Source organism: Neoarius graeffei, chromosome 16 (genome assembly GCF_027579695.1).
Source record: "Neoarius graeffei isolate fNeoGra1 chromosome 16, fNeoGra1.pri, whole genome shotgun sequence".
Lineage (NCBI taxonomy): Eukaryota > Metazoa > Chordata > Actinopteri > Siluriformes > Ariidae > Neoarius > Neoarius graeffei.
The window spans coordinates 25,014,648-25,027,432 of record NC_083584.1 but is presented as its reverse complement, the minus strand read 5'-3'; the positions used below and the strand labels follow the sequence as shown (position 1 = coordinate 25,027,432).

The window sequence follows — 12,785 nt, the reverse complement described above, 5'->3', positions numbered from 1 at the left end:
ATCTGTAGCCACTTATCCTGCTCTGTAGGGTTGCAGGCAAGCTGGAGCCTATCCCAGTTGACTATGGGCAAGAGGCAGGGTACACCCTGGACAATGCGTCAGCCCTGCGATGACCTGGCGACGAGTCAAACAACCATTAACATTCGCACCTACGGTCAATTTTGAGCCACCGATTAACCTAACCTGCATGTCTTTGGACTGTGGGGGAAACCCACCTAGACACGGGGAGAACATGCAAACTCCACACAAAAAGGCCCTCGAACCCAGGACCTTCTTGCTGTGCGGTGACCATGCTAACTGTTACACCACCGTGCCACCCCCTTCTAGGTATACTATTAGTTTTCTCGCCCTAACCCTTACCTCATGCACACTACCAGTGGACAAGTGTTTTGTACCTTAAGTTGGAATAAAGTTATAAAGGTAAGAATTCACAAAACAGATACTCAGGATTAAGAACATATTCATTGTATTAAATGCCAAAGTATAAAAACATGGCAATGACAACTACAATTGACACCCAAGCTCTAAAGAAATAAAATTATCCCACTCAGGAGAAAAAAAACAAACAAAACTTGTATGGAACAACAGACATACCAAAGAGTCAACATGTCATTTATTTACTTACTGGTAGTTTTATGTAGCCTGTTTTAAAACACACACATTCGCACTTTGGGGAACTTGTTTGTTTGGAAAATAAGTCTTAAATTCCTGAAGCAGAAACAACTATGCAGTACATTAATTTAACTTGTCCAGGAGCTGATGTATGTCTTCTAGTCCACGATAAACTTGTTTGAGTCCCCTTGGAAGGTAACGGCATGATGACAGATTCAGGTAGCTTAGAGCTGGAGCCTGACCCACTAGAAACCTGTGAAATTTAAATCCATGTTAACTCTCAATTCTATAAAAAAAAAAACCAAAACTTTTTTTTTTCCAAAAGACACAAAAAACAGTGACATGTATACATGTTAATAATTTTTTTGGAGTCAGGAAGAAAAAGGAAAATGGTTAGAAATTTATCAAGCGCATCCAGGGATTGTGCTGCCCTGTGCAACAGAGTTGCATGCTGGAGGCAGCTCATGTGTACTTACACTTGATGTACTCTACAGGTGATAAACCTTACTATTGCAATAGTACCTGATTGCAGACGATGTGATCTTGGTCCCACTGAGATTCAGAGACCGAAAGGAATCTGCTCCAGTACCATGAGCCAGATGCCCCATTGCAATCTCCATGTCCTCTTCTGAGAAAGGCTGGTTGGTGAGATCCAGCTCCTGAAGGCTATGGCTCCATTTCTGTGTGAGCATGTGGATGCCTTTGTTTGATGCCACCATGACATTGCTATTGAAATACAGCCCCCAGTATAAACATTCCAGACCTAAAACCATTACACAGCTGGTGAATAATGAGAATGAATGATTTTATATATAAAATTAGTAATTTCTTGTGCACATTTTACCAGTGTTTAAAAAAAAAAAAAAAAAAGCCCTACTAAAGAATTTAAAACACTCTCCTTACCAAACACACATGTTACTTAAATACAGCACCTGAGTGTTTTTATACAGTAATTGACTATACAATATACCCTCACTTACACAGAACCATAAATTATAGCCTCTAAATTCCTCTTGTAAGCACAACATAAATGTCACACATGCATGCTTGTAGACTTCGAACATGTGCTATGCTAACAAACCTGATATGTAGATACGTTTATAATGATTGGCAATTGTACAATTACTAATCAGTCTTATTAGCAGGATTCAAAGGTTAATGTTTACTGGGCTAGTAATGGAAAAAACAAAGGCACAGATATAAGACTAGGCAACTCCTGGCTTGGACAAAATGAATACAAGAGAATAAATCACAAATTATTTATTTTTCCTCTTATTGTATAAATAAATCTGTATGACAAATTAAGCACAAAAATAAGTGATTACATAAATAGTTTTTAAACTGTAAAACTTTGCATAACAGGAGGTAATGTTTTAATTACTCTAAAAAAATATTAACATTTATTTCAAAATATATTTAAAAATGTTATGTTCATGACAGACAGCACAAACCACAGTGGTAGTACTACACTGCATACTTCAGGTATAGATTTTTGGCCGTGAAGTTACACTAGCATGGAACACTTTTACATGAGAAAACATTGGTTTTTCACATCAACAAATGTGTCACTAAGAAACTCAAAATCACTCATGCTGTCTCTTTTTCAGCTAATCAAATTCATGTTGTGAATTGTTATGGAGACAGAAATATTGTCAAATGTATCTGTATTGATGGGAGAAGCTTATAGTAGCATTCCTTTCGAACATTCTTCTCCAACCTTACTGCTAACCTCTGCTTTTCGTGCATACGGACACTTAGTGAATGAATGTCCATACATGTTTAAAAAACAAACAAACAAAAAAATAATACAACATTGGTTAAAGTATTTCCTGAACATTTATAATTTATACACATGCAATGAGCTGGTACATATATAACATTTTACCTTCACAAGGCAGAGCATATAATCCAGCAGCTGTGATGCGAGAGCATCCCCGCAGGTCCAGCACCCTCAGGTGGGGGGAGCCGTGAAGAATATTGATCAGGTCCTGGTCATTCATAAAAGAATGAGATGAAGAGGCTATACACAACTCCTCCAGCATGGGGAAGCCAAGTGTGGAACTGGGCATGTTGCGAATCATTTTGGGAACAGGGTTAATATTCATCAACCTAAAAGTCTGCACAGGACAAAAAAGGAGAAACATTCACAAAGACACAATAATTGTGCCTAAATTCAGCTGAAATCAACATTCAACTTCACAGCATATTATAAAGAGCATTATTTTTGAAAACACGTAATATCAGGCATTATTATACATACAGGCCACTTTTTCCATGGAATAAACATTTTTTTTGCGGTCCAGTTTCCATCAAATCCTGCGCTCTGATTGGCTGGCGAGCGGGTCCGTATCCTACGATACGGACCCCAGTTATGGACCTCTGGCAACTCGCTCATTCACAGCAACAACAAACGTAGCATTTTTTGTCAACATTTATCCTTTTTTTTAATAATCTTATAAATCCATGGGTGCAAGTATAAAATTTTCAAAAACCTGAAAAGTCCGACTAAGTCAGATGTGCATGGCGTAGCCATGCCAAGGGGGTGAGCCCCCCCTTAGGGCTCGAAAAATTTTTTTAATTACAAGTTAAAATGGTTGGCTCTCATGCAATCTCATGCAAACATAATATTAATAGTTATATGATTTGCATATTCACATCAAATGTTTAATACATTTCATCAATTCATCTGAAATAATATTTCAAGTACAAGGCTTGATATTTCAAAACATCTAGCAACTACTAATTTAAATATGTTGAAACAACCATTTTTAATATGCTTTTGCTGTGATACCTTTTTTACAATATATACACAGCTTGAGTTAAAATAAGGGGCCACATGTCTTGATGTCCTCAGAAACTCCTGGATTTTAGCAAATAAGATTCAGCTTTTTCCATATACAAAAATATCTCATCTCATCTCATTATCTGTAGCCGCTTTATCCTGTTCTACAGGGTCGCAGGCAAGCTGGAGCCTATCCCGGCTGACTACGGGCGAAAGGCGGGGTACACCCTGGACAAGTCGCCAGGTCATCACAGGGCTGACACATAGACACAGACAACCATTCACACTCACATTCACACCTACGGTCAATTTAGAGTCACCAGTTAACCTAACCTGCATGTCTTTGGACTGTGGGGGAAACCGGAGCACCCGGAGGAAACCCACGCGGAGACGGGGAGAACATGCAAACTCCGCACAGAAAGCCCCTCGCCGGCCACGGGGCTCGAACCCGGACCTTCTTGCTGTGAGGCGACAGCACTAACCACTACACCACCGTGCCGCCCCTGTTAGAATTTGGTAAAGAAAAAAATAAATATATTATTTACCAGCTTAAGGTCGGTCTATATGGTGAAATACTGTGACCTCGGCCTTGAATAAGAGTGGTAGCACCTGCCTGGGTTCCAGCTATGGGTTAAATAGTACATCACCAATAAGGCGCTGGCAGCAGGGTGCTTTTTAGTGCAATGTGGCAGATGAGCCCAACAGGGTTAATGGCGCACCACCAGATGGCATACGGAAGAGCCACTCAAATGGCCAACGGATGGAATCACTCAGCAAGTCAGTTGTCATTGCAGGGCAACTTCCATACCCATCAGGTCTGTGGCACTTCTGGGCACCACTTGGCATCAGGTCTGGAGGTCCACACAGACAACACGATGGGGGCATGACATCGTTTGTCTTACCTTACTGTGTAAGGCACTTCGTTAGGAGAGGAGAATAGCATACGAGAGCAGTATCCGAGAGCTCACAAGGCCAGGCATTCCATGGCGGCTCAGCTGGACTGTTCGTGCAGACGCTGCAGGTGACTCTGTCGCTCTGGTGTGGGCCTCATGGCCCATCTGCGTTTCTGCACATCCTAATGAAGCGGTCATCATTACTAGCGTTGGACAGCCAATGGCAAGCTGAATGGAATATATCTAATAGACCACTCAAATCCAGCCAATATTATTTAATTATCAGTATAATATCAGGGATGTATAATTAGTATTTCCTAATCAACCTTATTTTACTACCCAACTAGAATCCTAGTTGTCTTTTCCATATTTAAGGCAAAAAACATCTCTTATTCAGTCAGGAAAATGCTGATTCACAACAACAAAGAATTCATCAAGCCACAATTTAATAAACAGCCATACATAAGTTAAATAATAAATCTCTGCATCATATGGCCATAATAGGCCATAAGACACAGACAGTTGTGGTCAGAAGTTTACATGCAGTGACATGAATGTCATCTTGGATATGAATGTCATGGCAATATTTGGGCTTTCAGTAATTTCTTTGAACTGTTCTTTTTCTGTGGCAGAATGATTGTACAGCATACATCTTTAATAATAAACACTAGAATTTGGTGCACAAGTTTTAATTTTCTTTGGGTTTTCTGAAATCAACACAGGGTCAAAATTATACATACAGGGTCAAAAATATACATACAGCACACCTAATATTTGGGTAAAATATCTCTTTGCAAGATTCACCTTGACCAAACATTTTTGTTTACCATGAACAAGCTTCTGGCAGAATTCTGGTTGGATATTTCATGACTCTTCATGGTAGAATTAGTAGAGTTCAAGTAAATTTTTTTTTTTTTCTTGGCATGGACTCCACTTATAGGCACAGTCCCTATATTTTCAATAGGGTTGAAGTCAGGACTTGTTTTAAGCTTAATGTTAGCCTGCTTTATCCTCCACAACCAGCTCTGATGCGTGTTTGGGTTCATTGTCCTGTTGTAAGTCCCAAGTCGTGTTCAAGTTTCTGATGGTTTATGCTGAAGAATTCTGAGGTAGTCCTCTTTCTTCATTATTCCATCCACTCTGTGCAATGAACCAGTTCCACTGGCAGCAAAACAGCCCCAGAGCATGATGATCCTACCACTAGAGCCCTGCACTCCCGCGGGAGTCCCGCGGGACCCGCAGGACCCGCCGCAAAGCAGTACGGCGCGGGACAAATTTTGAAAGCTCATTGCGGGCGCGGGCGGGAGTGCACAATGTGGGCGCGAGCAGGAGCGGTGATAAGCTGCAGTCCCGCTAACTAAAAACGTGTTTAAAATAAAATTTATAAATTATTAATTTATGTCTATCATATATAATTTGTGCTGGATATTTTATTTGGCATTAATAAAAACATTTTAAGATGCCTAAATTTGCAGAGAGAGTCAGATTGCCATTGATCACCCTAACGGGCAATCCTCTGATCACTCTAATGACTCGCCGTTCACACCCAGCCTCCAGTGACCCACACTAACATGATGCCTCAATGACACCTTAGATGAGCTGGTCATCAAAATTCTGATTCTGATCCAGGAGAGGATAAACAACTCTCGTACGTTTCCGATTCCTTTCCTCTTCCGTGTTTGAGATCTCCGATCATGGCAGAAGAGCAGAGCTCCTTTACTGAAGCTCACAGTGCTTCAAAAGTAAGTGCTGCTTTAAAAAGAGGTACATTTACCGTTAAAAAGTCAAGAGTCCTGAAATCGGACATTTGGAAATCATTCTCACTCGTGTACGACGCGAAGGGAAATCAGCTGCCCTTTGCTTGCTGTGATAAGTGGCAAAAGGTTCTGACATACTAGGATATTCTAGTTAGAAATGCTTTACAAATGTAAACTGGGTTAGCCTAATGTTTTGTATGGCTGAACAATAAATATACCAAATTTCCACTTGGAATTATGTGCTCGCCTGTCTTTTTTTATTGTTTATTATTATTATTATTATTATTATTGTTATTATTATGAGACACTGACGAAGGCAACAGCCGAAACGTTTGTCTCCTTCTGCTGCTAAAAACAACTGAAAAGAAATGTAACTAAAAGAATAAGTTCAAGAGTGCGATCCATCTCTCCTTTCACACTAATTATTCATAGGAGACGCACCACAGAAGAGCGCATACTTAAATGATTAGCCTAGTTAAATAATAATTATTATTAGGTCTACATGTTGCCATTTCAACATTCCGAATTCAGAAACAAGGTAAATAATAACAAACGTGAACGTGAGCTGTAGATATTTATGCTCAAATCCACTCAAAGTAGGGGGCGGGGCACCATCACGCTGTGTCAAGACAAGAACTTTCCTGAGAAATAACGCGAACGTCTGCATCATGCGGGATTTGCGGGCGGGAGCGGGACAAAATATGGCAGGCGCGGGCGGGAGCGGGACTGAAAATCATAATTTTTTGCGGGAGCGGGACTCCACAATGCGGGCGCGGGCGGGACTGAAAAATCCGGCCCGCGCAGACCTCTACCTACCACCACCAGCTGGTACAGTGTTCCTCTGTACATGGTGGTCACTGTGGCCAAACAACTCAATCTTTATCTCATCTGACCATACAGCTATCCTCCAGAAGGCTTTTTCTTTGTCTGTGTAGTCAGCTTCAAACTTTAGTTAAGCTTGAAGGTGTCAATTTTGGAGCAGGGGATTATTTCTTGGATAGCAGTCTCTTAGTCCATGGTGAGCTGAACTGTAGACAGTGATCCATCAGCTTCCAGTTCATGGCGGAGCTGTGCCATGATGGTTCCCAGGTTGTTCCTGACCATCCAAACCAATTTCCTTTCAGCTGAGGGTGACAGTTTGGGTTTTCTTGAAGCAAAGTGGCTTGGCAAAGTGACTACACCTCACAATAACTTGGATACAATTGTTTGAACTGATCTTGGAATTTGCAGTTGTTTAAAAATGGCTCCAAGAGACATTGCGGAGTTGTGTACATTTGCAATCCTCTTTTTCAGATCTGCACTGAGCTCCTTGGACTTTCCCATTTTACTGTGTGTTGGTCAATCCAATGAGTGCTGTAAACAAACCCTTTTAATGAAGGCACAGAGAAGCTACCAGCTGCAGTCAATCATGATCACTAACAGGAATTTAAGAGACCTCAGCCTTGGCAAGATAAGAGACATTTTGGAAGTTTCAGCACCGCTGAATTAATAATCTAAGTGAGCATATGTAAATGTTTGACCCTGTATGTATAATTTTGACCCTGTGTTGATTTCAGAAAACCCAAAGAAAATTAAAACTTGCGCACCAAATTCTAGCAGTTTTTTTTAATTAAAGATGTATGCTGTATAATCATTCTGCTACAGAAAAAGAACAGTTCAAAGAAATGACTGAAAGCCCAAATATTGCCATGACATTCATATCCAAGATGACATTCATGTCACTGTATGTAAACTTCTGACCACAACTGTACATGGAACACTCAACTAGATGTATGCATCAAGACTGGTATCCTGCAAGAATACCCAACAACAACAAAAAAAGTTGCAGGAACAGGTACAGTAGGGTTTAGTCTCAAGACATACAGATGGGAGTCCCTGGTTTTTGGAATTACACTAAGTAACTTTAAAAACGCACATTGATAAAACTTGCTGAATTTGTGCTGAGTTTATCTCAAGAAGAAAAGAAATATATCACAATGGAAAAATAACTTCGTTCCGCCTGAATAAGTTCCAAATCTGTGCTCAAATCAGAATTTAAGGGAGTTGTACTCAATAACGTACAATATGACTCGGGTAGTCAATGACATGGACAGGCTTTAATTTTCAAACAAATTTTGCATACACTGTACACACACAATCTTGCCTATAAATACCCGGGGGAAATGATGGGAAAATTGTCATTATTGAAGATGCCACGCCTAAGCCAAAATCAACGTGAACAGGCCATCGGGATGTTGCGTGCCGGAAGTACACAGACAGAGGTCGCCCGGCACTTCGGTGTTCATCATTCGACCATTTCCCGTTTGAGTCAGCGTTACAGACAGACAGGGAGCACCAGGGATCGTCCACGCCCTGGTCAGCCTCGAGTCACGACGCCAGTTCAGGATCAGCACATCAGGCTAGCTCACCTCCGTGACAGATTCCTGACACCCTCAGTCACTGCAGCTGAGACCCCTGGACGACACAGACCCAGAATCTCCAGCATGACGGTCCGAACATGGACCAACTGTCACTTTGAATTTTTTTATTGTGAATTAATTCTTGAGTTTGACAATAAATGTCCTTTATCGATGTTTCAAGATGTGTGTGCATTACATACAATATCATAAATTTCAAATATATGCATGGATCTAAAGTGATATCGTGTTGAATTCCATTGTGCGTTTTTAAAGTTACTTAGTATATAAAGTTCATTAGAAAACACTGTGGATGGGTAGAAACAAAAATGTGTGTGGATTGGTCAGAATTCCTTTGGGAGTGGGAAAAAAAAACCCCAATCTGGGTGACATGAAAAGTCCTACTTAAACGTTTTAAAAAGAAGCTACTGGCATTTATTAAGTTACCAAGGTAATTACCAATACATTACTTTATTGCATGTAATATAAAACTGCATAAGGACTGACATGCAATTAATCACACAATGATATTATGGCTGATTTAGCATAGACTTAATTTAGCACACCATCTGATTTAATACAAATTAAAAGCAAAACCACACAAGTCAACTTTCTATGAAATTGGCAGAGGTGGAAAGAGTACTAAAATATTATACTCAAGTACAAGTACTGTTACTCTGATGAAATTTTACTTAAGTACAAGTAAAGTTACCAGACAAAAAAATCTACTCAAGTAAAAGTAAAAAGTAGATCATTTAAAATGTACTTTGAGTAAAAGTAAAACGTTACTTTTAACAATGGGTGTTTTCTGCCTCCATTGTGTTGTGCAAAAATGAAAAAGAAGAGGAAACAAGGATATATGTACATCTCAACCCAGATGTTTTATTTAAAGGAAGTGTATCAAATTGAATGCTTAGGATAATGCTGCATTAAAACTGAGACAAACAAAAAAGGTCAATACACACAGTCATGTCGTTTACATCGCCCTGACCACACACAAAGCATTATACACGAAATATGAAAGTGAAATGTTGCACCGAAATCTCGTAGCTTGCCTGTGTGCACTGTGTGTTATTGAACAATTCAATTCAAACATTATTTGTTTTGCTTAGTATTCATTTCTGGCCTGTTGGATGTAGAATGGTAGGAGGAGTGATCACGTCAGGTTGGCGAGCTAACTTGCTTGCATGATTAGCCAACCGAATAACAGACTAGTTACCGTTATGTTACAGTACCAACAGGTTGCTACTTCAACATTAGCAATGCCATCAACTATTTTTGGAATATAACCAGCCTATTGTTGGTTTTACTATGGAAAGGAAACATTATGATCAGGGACGCAGATACGTTTTTTGAACTGGGGGGGACAAAAAACTGGGGGGGACAAAGCTGCCAGCAAACCAACCCCAATATGCCTGTCAAACTTCTTGTGGGTAACCATAGCAACCAAGCTCGAGCTCACAACCTGTGCAGTCTGCGCAGCTCAACCAACCGAATATCAGTCTTTGTTTTATGTGAGTTGTTGCAACTATGTATACACTGCTGTGCACCTCAATAAACCGAATGGTAATTAGTCTTTTGATTTTTCCGTGAGGTTTGCCTTATGCAAAGAAAGACAGCATAGACGTTTTTTCCTCCCTATAAGTGGGGGGGACCGAACGAGGTGAATTTAAATCTGGGTGGGACGAATCCCACCCGTCCCACCCTCTATCTGCGCCCGTGATTATGATGCCAACGACAATACTTACCTCAACATGCTTGTGCAGATTAGACGTCGAATTTTTGTATGCCGCAATGGTTGTCTTCATGGGCACACATAATCTGCATTGCATAATGAAACTGTCACCCCTTTTCTCTACGAAGCTGAAGTGATCACGTATGTAGGGCCAGGGGTGCACTTCATTACTGGAAGAAATTGCGTTTTCTGCAGGGTCGTCCACCACAGGTTCCTCGGTCTCCTCCATGTCCGCAGGGGCGCCTTATCAACACCCGTGGCCCAGGGGCTAGGCCCCTCATAGGCTACCTGTCAACCCTACCCTTACCGTTGGCCAGGAAAACACTCTTATTTTATTTGCAATACGTGTCAAGCATTTACAGTGTAAGCGCGTAATTAGCCTAGAAGCCTACGATAGGTTACGTTTGGCTCAGTGTAGCTGCGCAAGGCCCACGCTCACATCGCTCAACACATCCGACCACAGAGGGAGAGAAGAACGCGCGCATTATCATTACAGAGCTGGTTGTGATTATTACCACGGACAGGACAGTGATACTGCGTAACTTTCACGCAGGGGCATGGCCAGAGATAACCACACAAGCGCACGTGCGCTAATGTAGACCTATGTGTTGTAAACATAAAACACACACACCTACAGACAAGTCCTTTTAAAATATAAAATACATAAAAATAGCTCGGCGGCATGAAAACAAACATTCACTGCAAGACAAGGTGCCCTAGAATCGCCATCAGTTTTTAATATCTATATGGACTTTGTTGTCAGGATTGCACAGCATGAGATATCAAAACTGTACCCAGATACAGGCTTCAAGTTCAGATATTGCATTCCAAATGAGGTATCCACAAGAGAAATGCGTACGAAAGCACGAGCATCAGGAGAGGGTTGCATAACAGAGATTCTATACGCAGATGATCAGGCCATACTCGCTGGATCCATCGAGGAGCTTCAGAATATTCTTCAGTTGTATGATAAGACCTACACCCGCTTTGGTTTACAAATATCATATGTCAAAACAGAAACAATGGCTTTTAACGTCAATGAGGATATCAAATGTAAACCAAGTATCATTTCCCTTGGCGGCACTAATATTAAAAACGTCCGCACCTTTAAATATCTTGGTTATAATGTCAGCAACTGTGATGAATCCTCACACTTCCTGCATGCCAGGATAAGTGCTGCATTCATGAAATGGAATGAACTGAAACACGTTCTAACTGACCACCGAATACTACTAAAAACCCGTATAAAGTTCCTAGTGGCATGCGTTCGATCTCGTCTCCTGTACAGCACACAGGCATGGCAACTATCATCCAGTGAAATTCACAAAATTGAGGTAGTGTGGCACGGCTTCCTAAGGAAAATGATTAAAGGTGGATATAAACGAAAGAATGCCCCTGACCAAAAGAACACTACAAATGAAGATATAGACTGGAGCTACAAGATGTCCAATGCTGACCTCCGGAAACTGACAGGAACCCAGGATATAAAACTATCCTGCTATGTACAACAACTAAAATATATTGCTCACGTTTGCCGGATGGGCAATAACCAAGTGCAAAAGCAGCTCCTGTTTGACAAAAATGGTTACAAATAGACGAAATGGGAAAATCTGCTGGGCATAGACACCCAACGGATAAGACGTATGATGATGGACAAATCAAACTTTGAGCAACTGCTGCAACTGCTACAGCAGAAGCACCCCTAGAGAGTTTAACTTTTGACAGGGGAACATGATGATGATGATGATGATGATGAAGGTATTTGGCTCGGCGGCCACATGAAACGTAAACACCATGGACAGGGGCCAAACTCATAACTCTACAGGCCGAAATACACGAAACCAAGTCCTACTAGGGTCTATTTTACCGATCTATGTTCAAGCATCATGCAAGTCTTCCTTCTCCTTGAATAAGACCGTGCATTCAACTGCCTTTTTGACATGACTGCATCGAAATACCACTTGCAACAATATTTCACGCACTCCATCAAGAAAAAAGTTAAACATGATGAACACGGGCATACTGTTTTGAGCATACGATTTTTAAAAAAGAAACTAGCTACATCAAAGTCCTTCAATAAACCCATCCTTTAGCGCAAATGAGCTTAACCTAGTTCAAAGCATGACGCTAGCAGTAGCTGCATAAGGCAAAATCGTGTGGGCCTTTCGTCAACAACAAGCCACAGCGGGCAAACATTAATAATCAAGTGTCCTTACCTTAAAACGTTGTCTTGACCACAGAACTTCAAGTATTTCACTTAAATCCACACGGGTTAACAACACACCCAACACAGCTAGCGAGAAATGTGGATATGCGCTAGCTTTGTATTGCTATTCCCCTCAGTATGCTTACTCTGTCTGCTGCCCGAACTGTGAACATTATAGGCTACAATCTTTTCATCAATTTCTTCAGTAGATGCCGTTTTAGACATTTTATTATCCCCATCGAAATATGCTATTATACTAACAGGATTATAATTCAAATCACACGACACGTATTCAAATCACAACTGATTTATTTTACTGTTGGACAGATCATAGCATATCTAGCCTAGCTGCACATAGCCTAGCTGCTGGTACTGCTGATAACTGATAAGTAGCTGATATTCTG

General features: G+C 40.8%; 1 protein-coding gene across 2 annotated transcripts in view; it reads right to left on the bottom strand.

Annotated features, from left to right (window-relative positions):
• Window positions 1-481: 481 nt before the first annotated feature.
• Window positions 482-12,785, bottom strand: part of fbxl6 (F-box and leucine-rich repeat protein 6) — a 40,370-nt gene continuing 28,066 nt past the window's right edge. For both annotated transcript variants that reach the window (XM_060942681.1, XM_060942682.1), the window contains 3 exons: window positions 2,498-2,729; window positions 1,135-1,375; window positions 482-865 (listed from right to left, as the gene is read on the bottom strand). In XM_060942681.1, coding sequence (XP_060798664.1) covers window positions 736-865; window positions 1,135-1,375; window positions 2,498-2,729 — 603 coding nt within the window. In that variant the 3' untranslated portion in view covers window positions 482-735. The remainder of the gene's footprint in view (window positions 866-1,134; window positions 1,376-2,497; window positions 2,730-12,785) is intronic.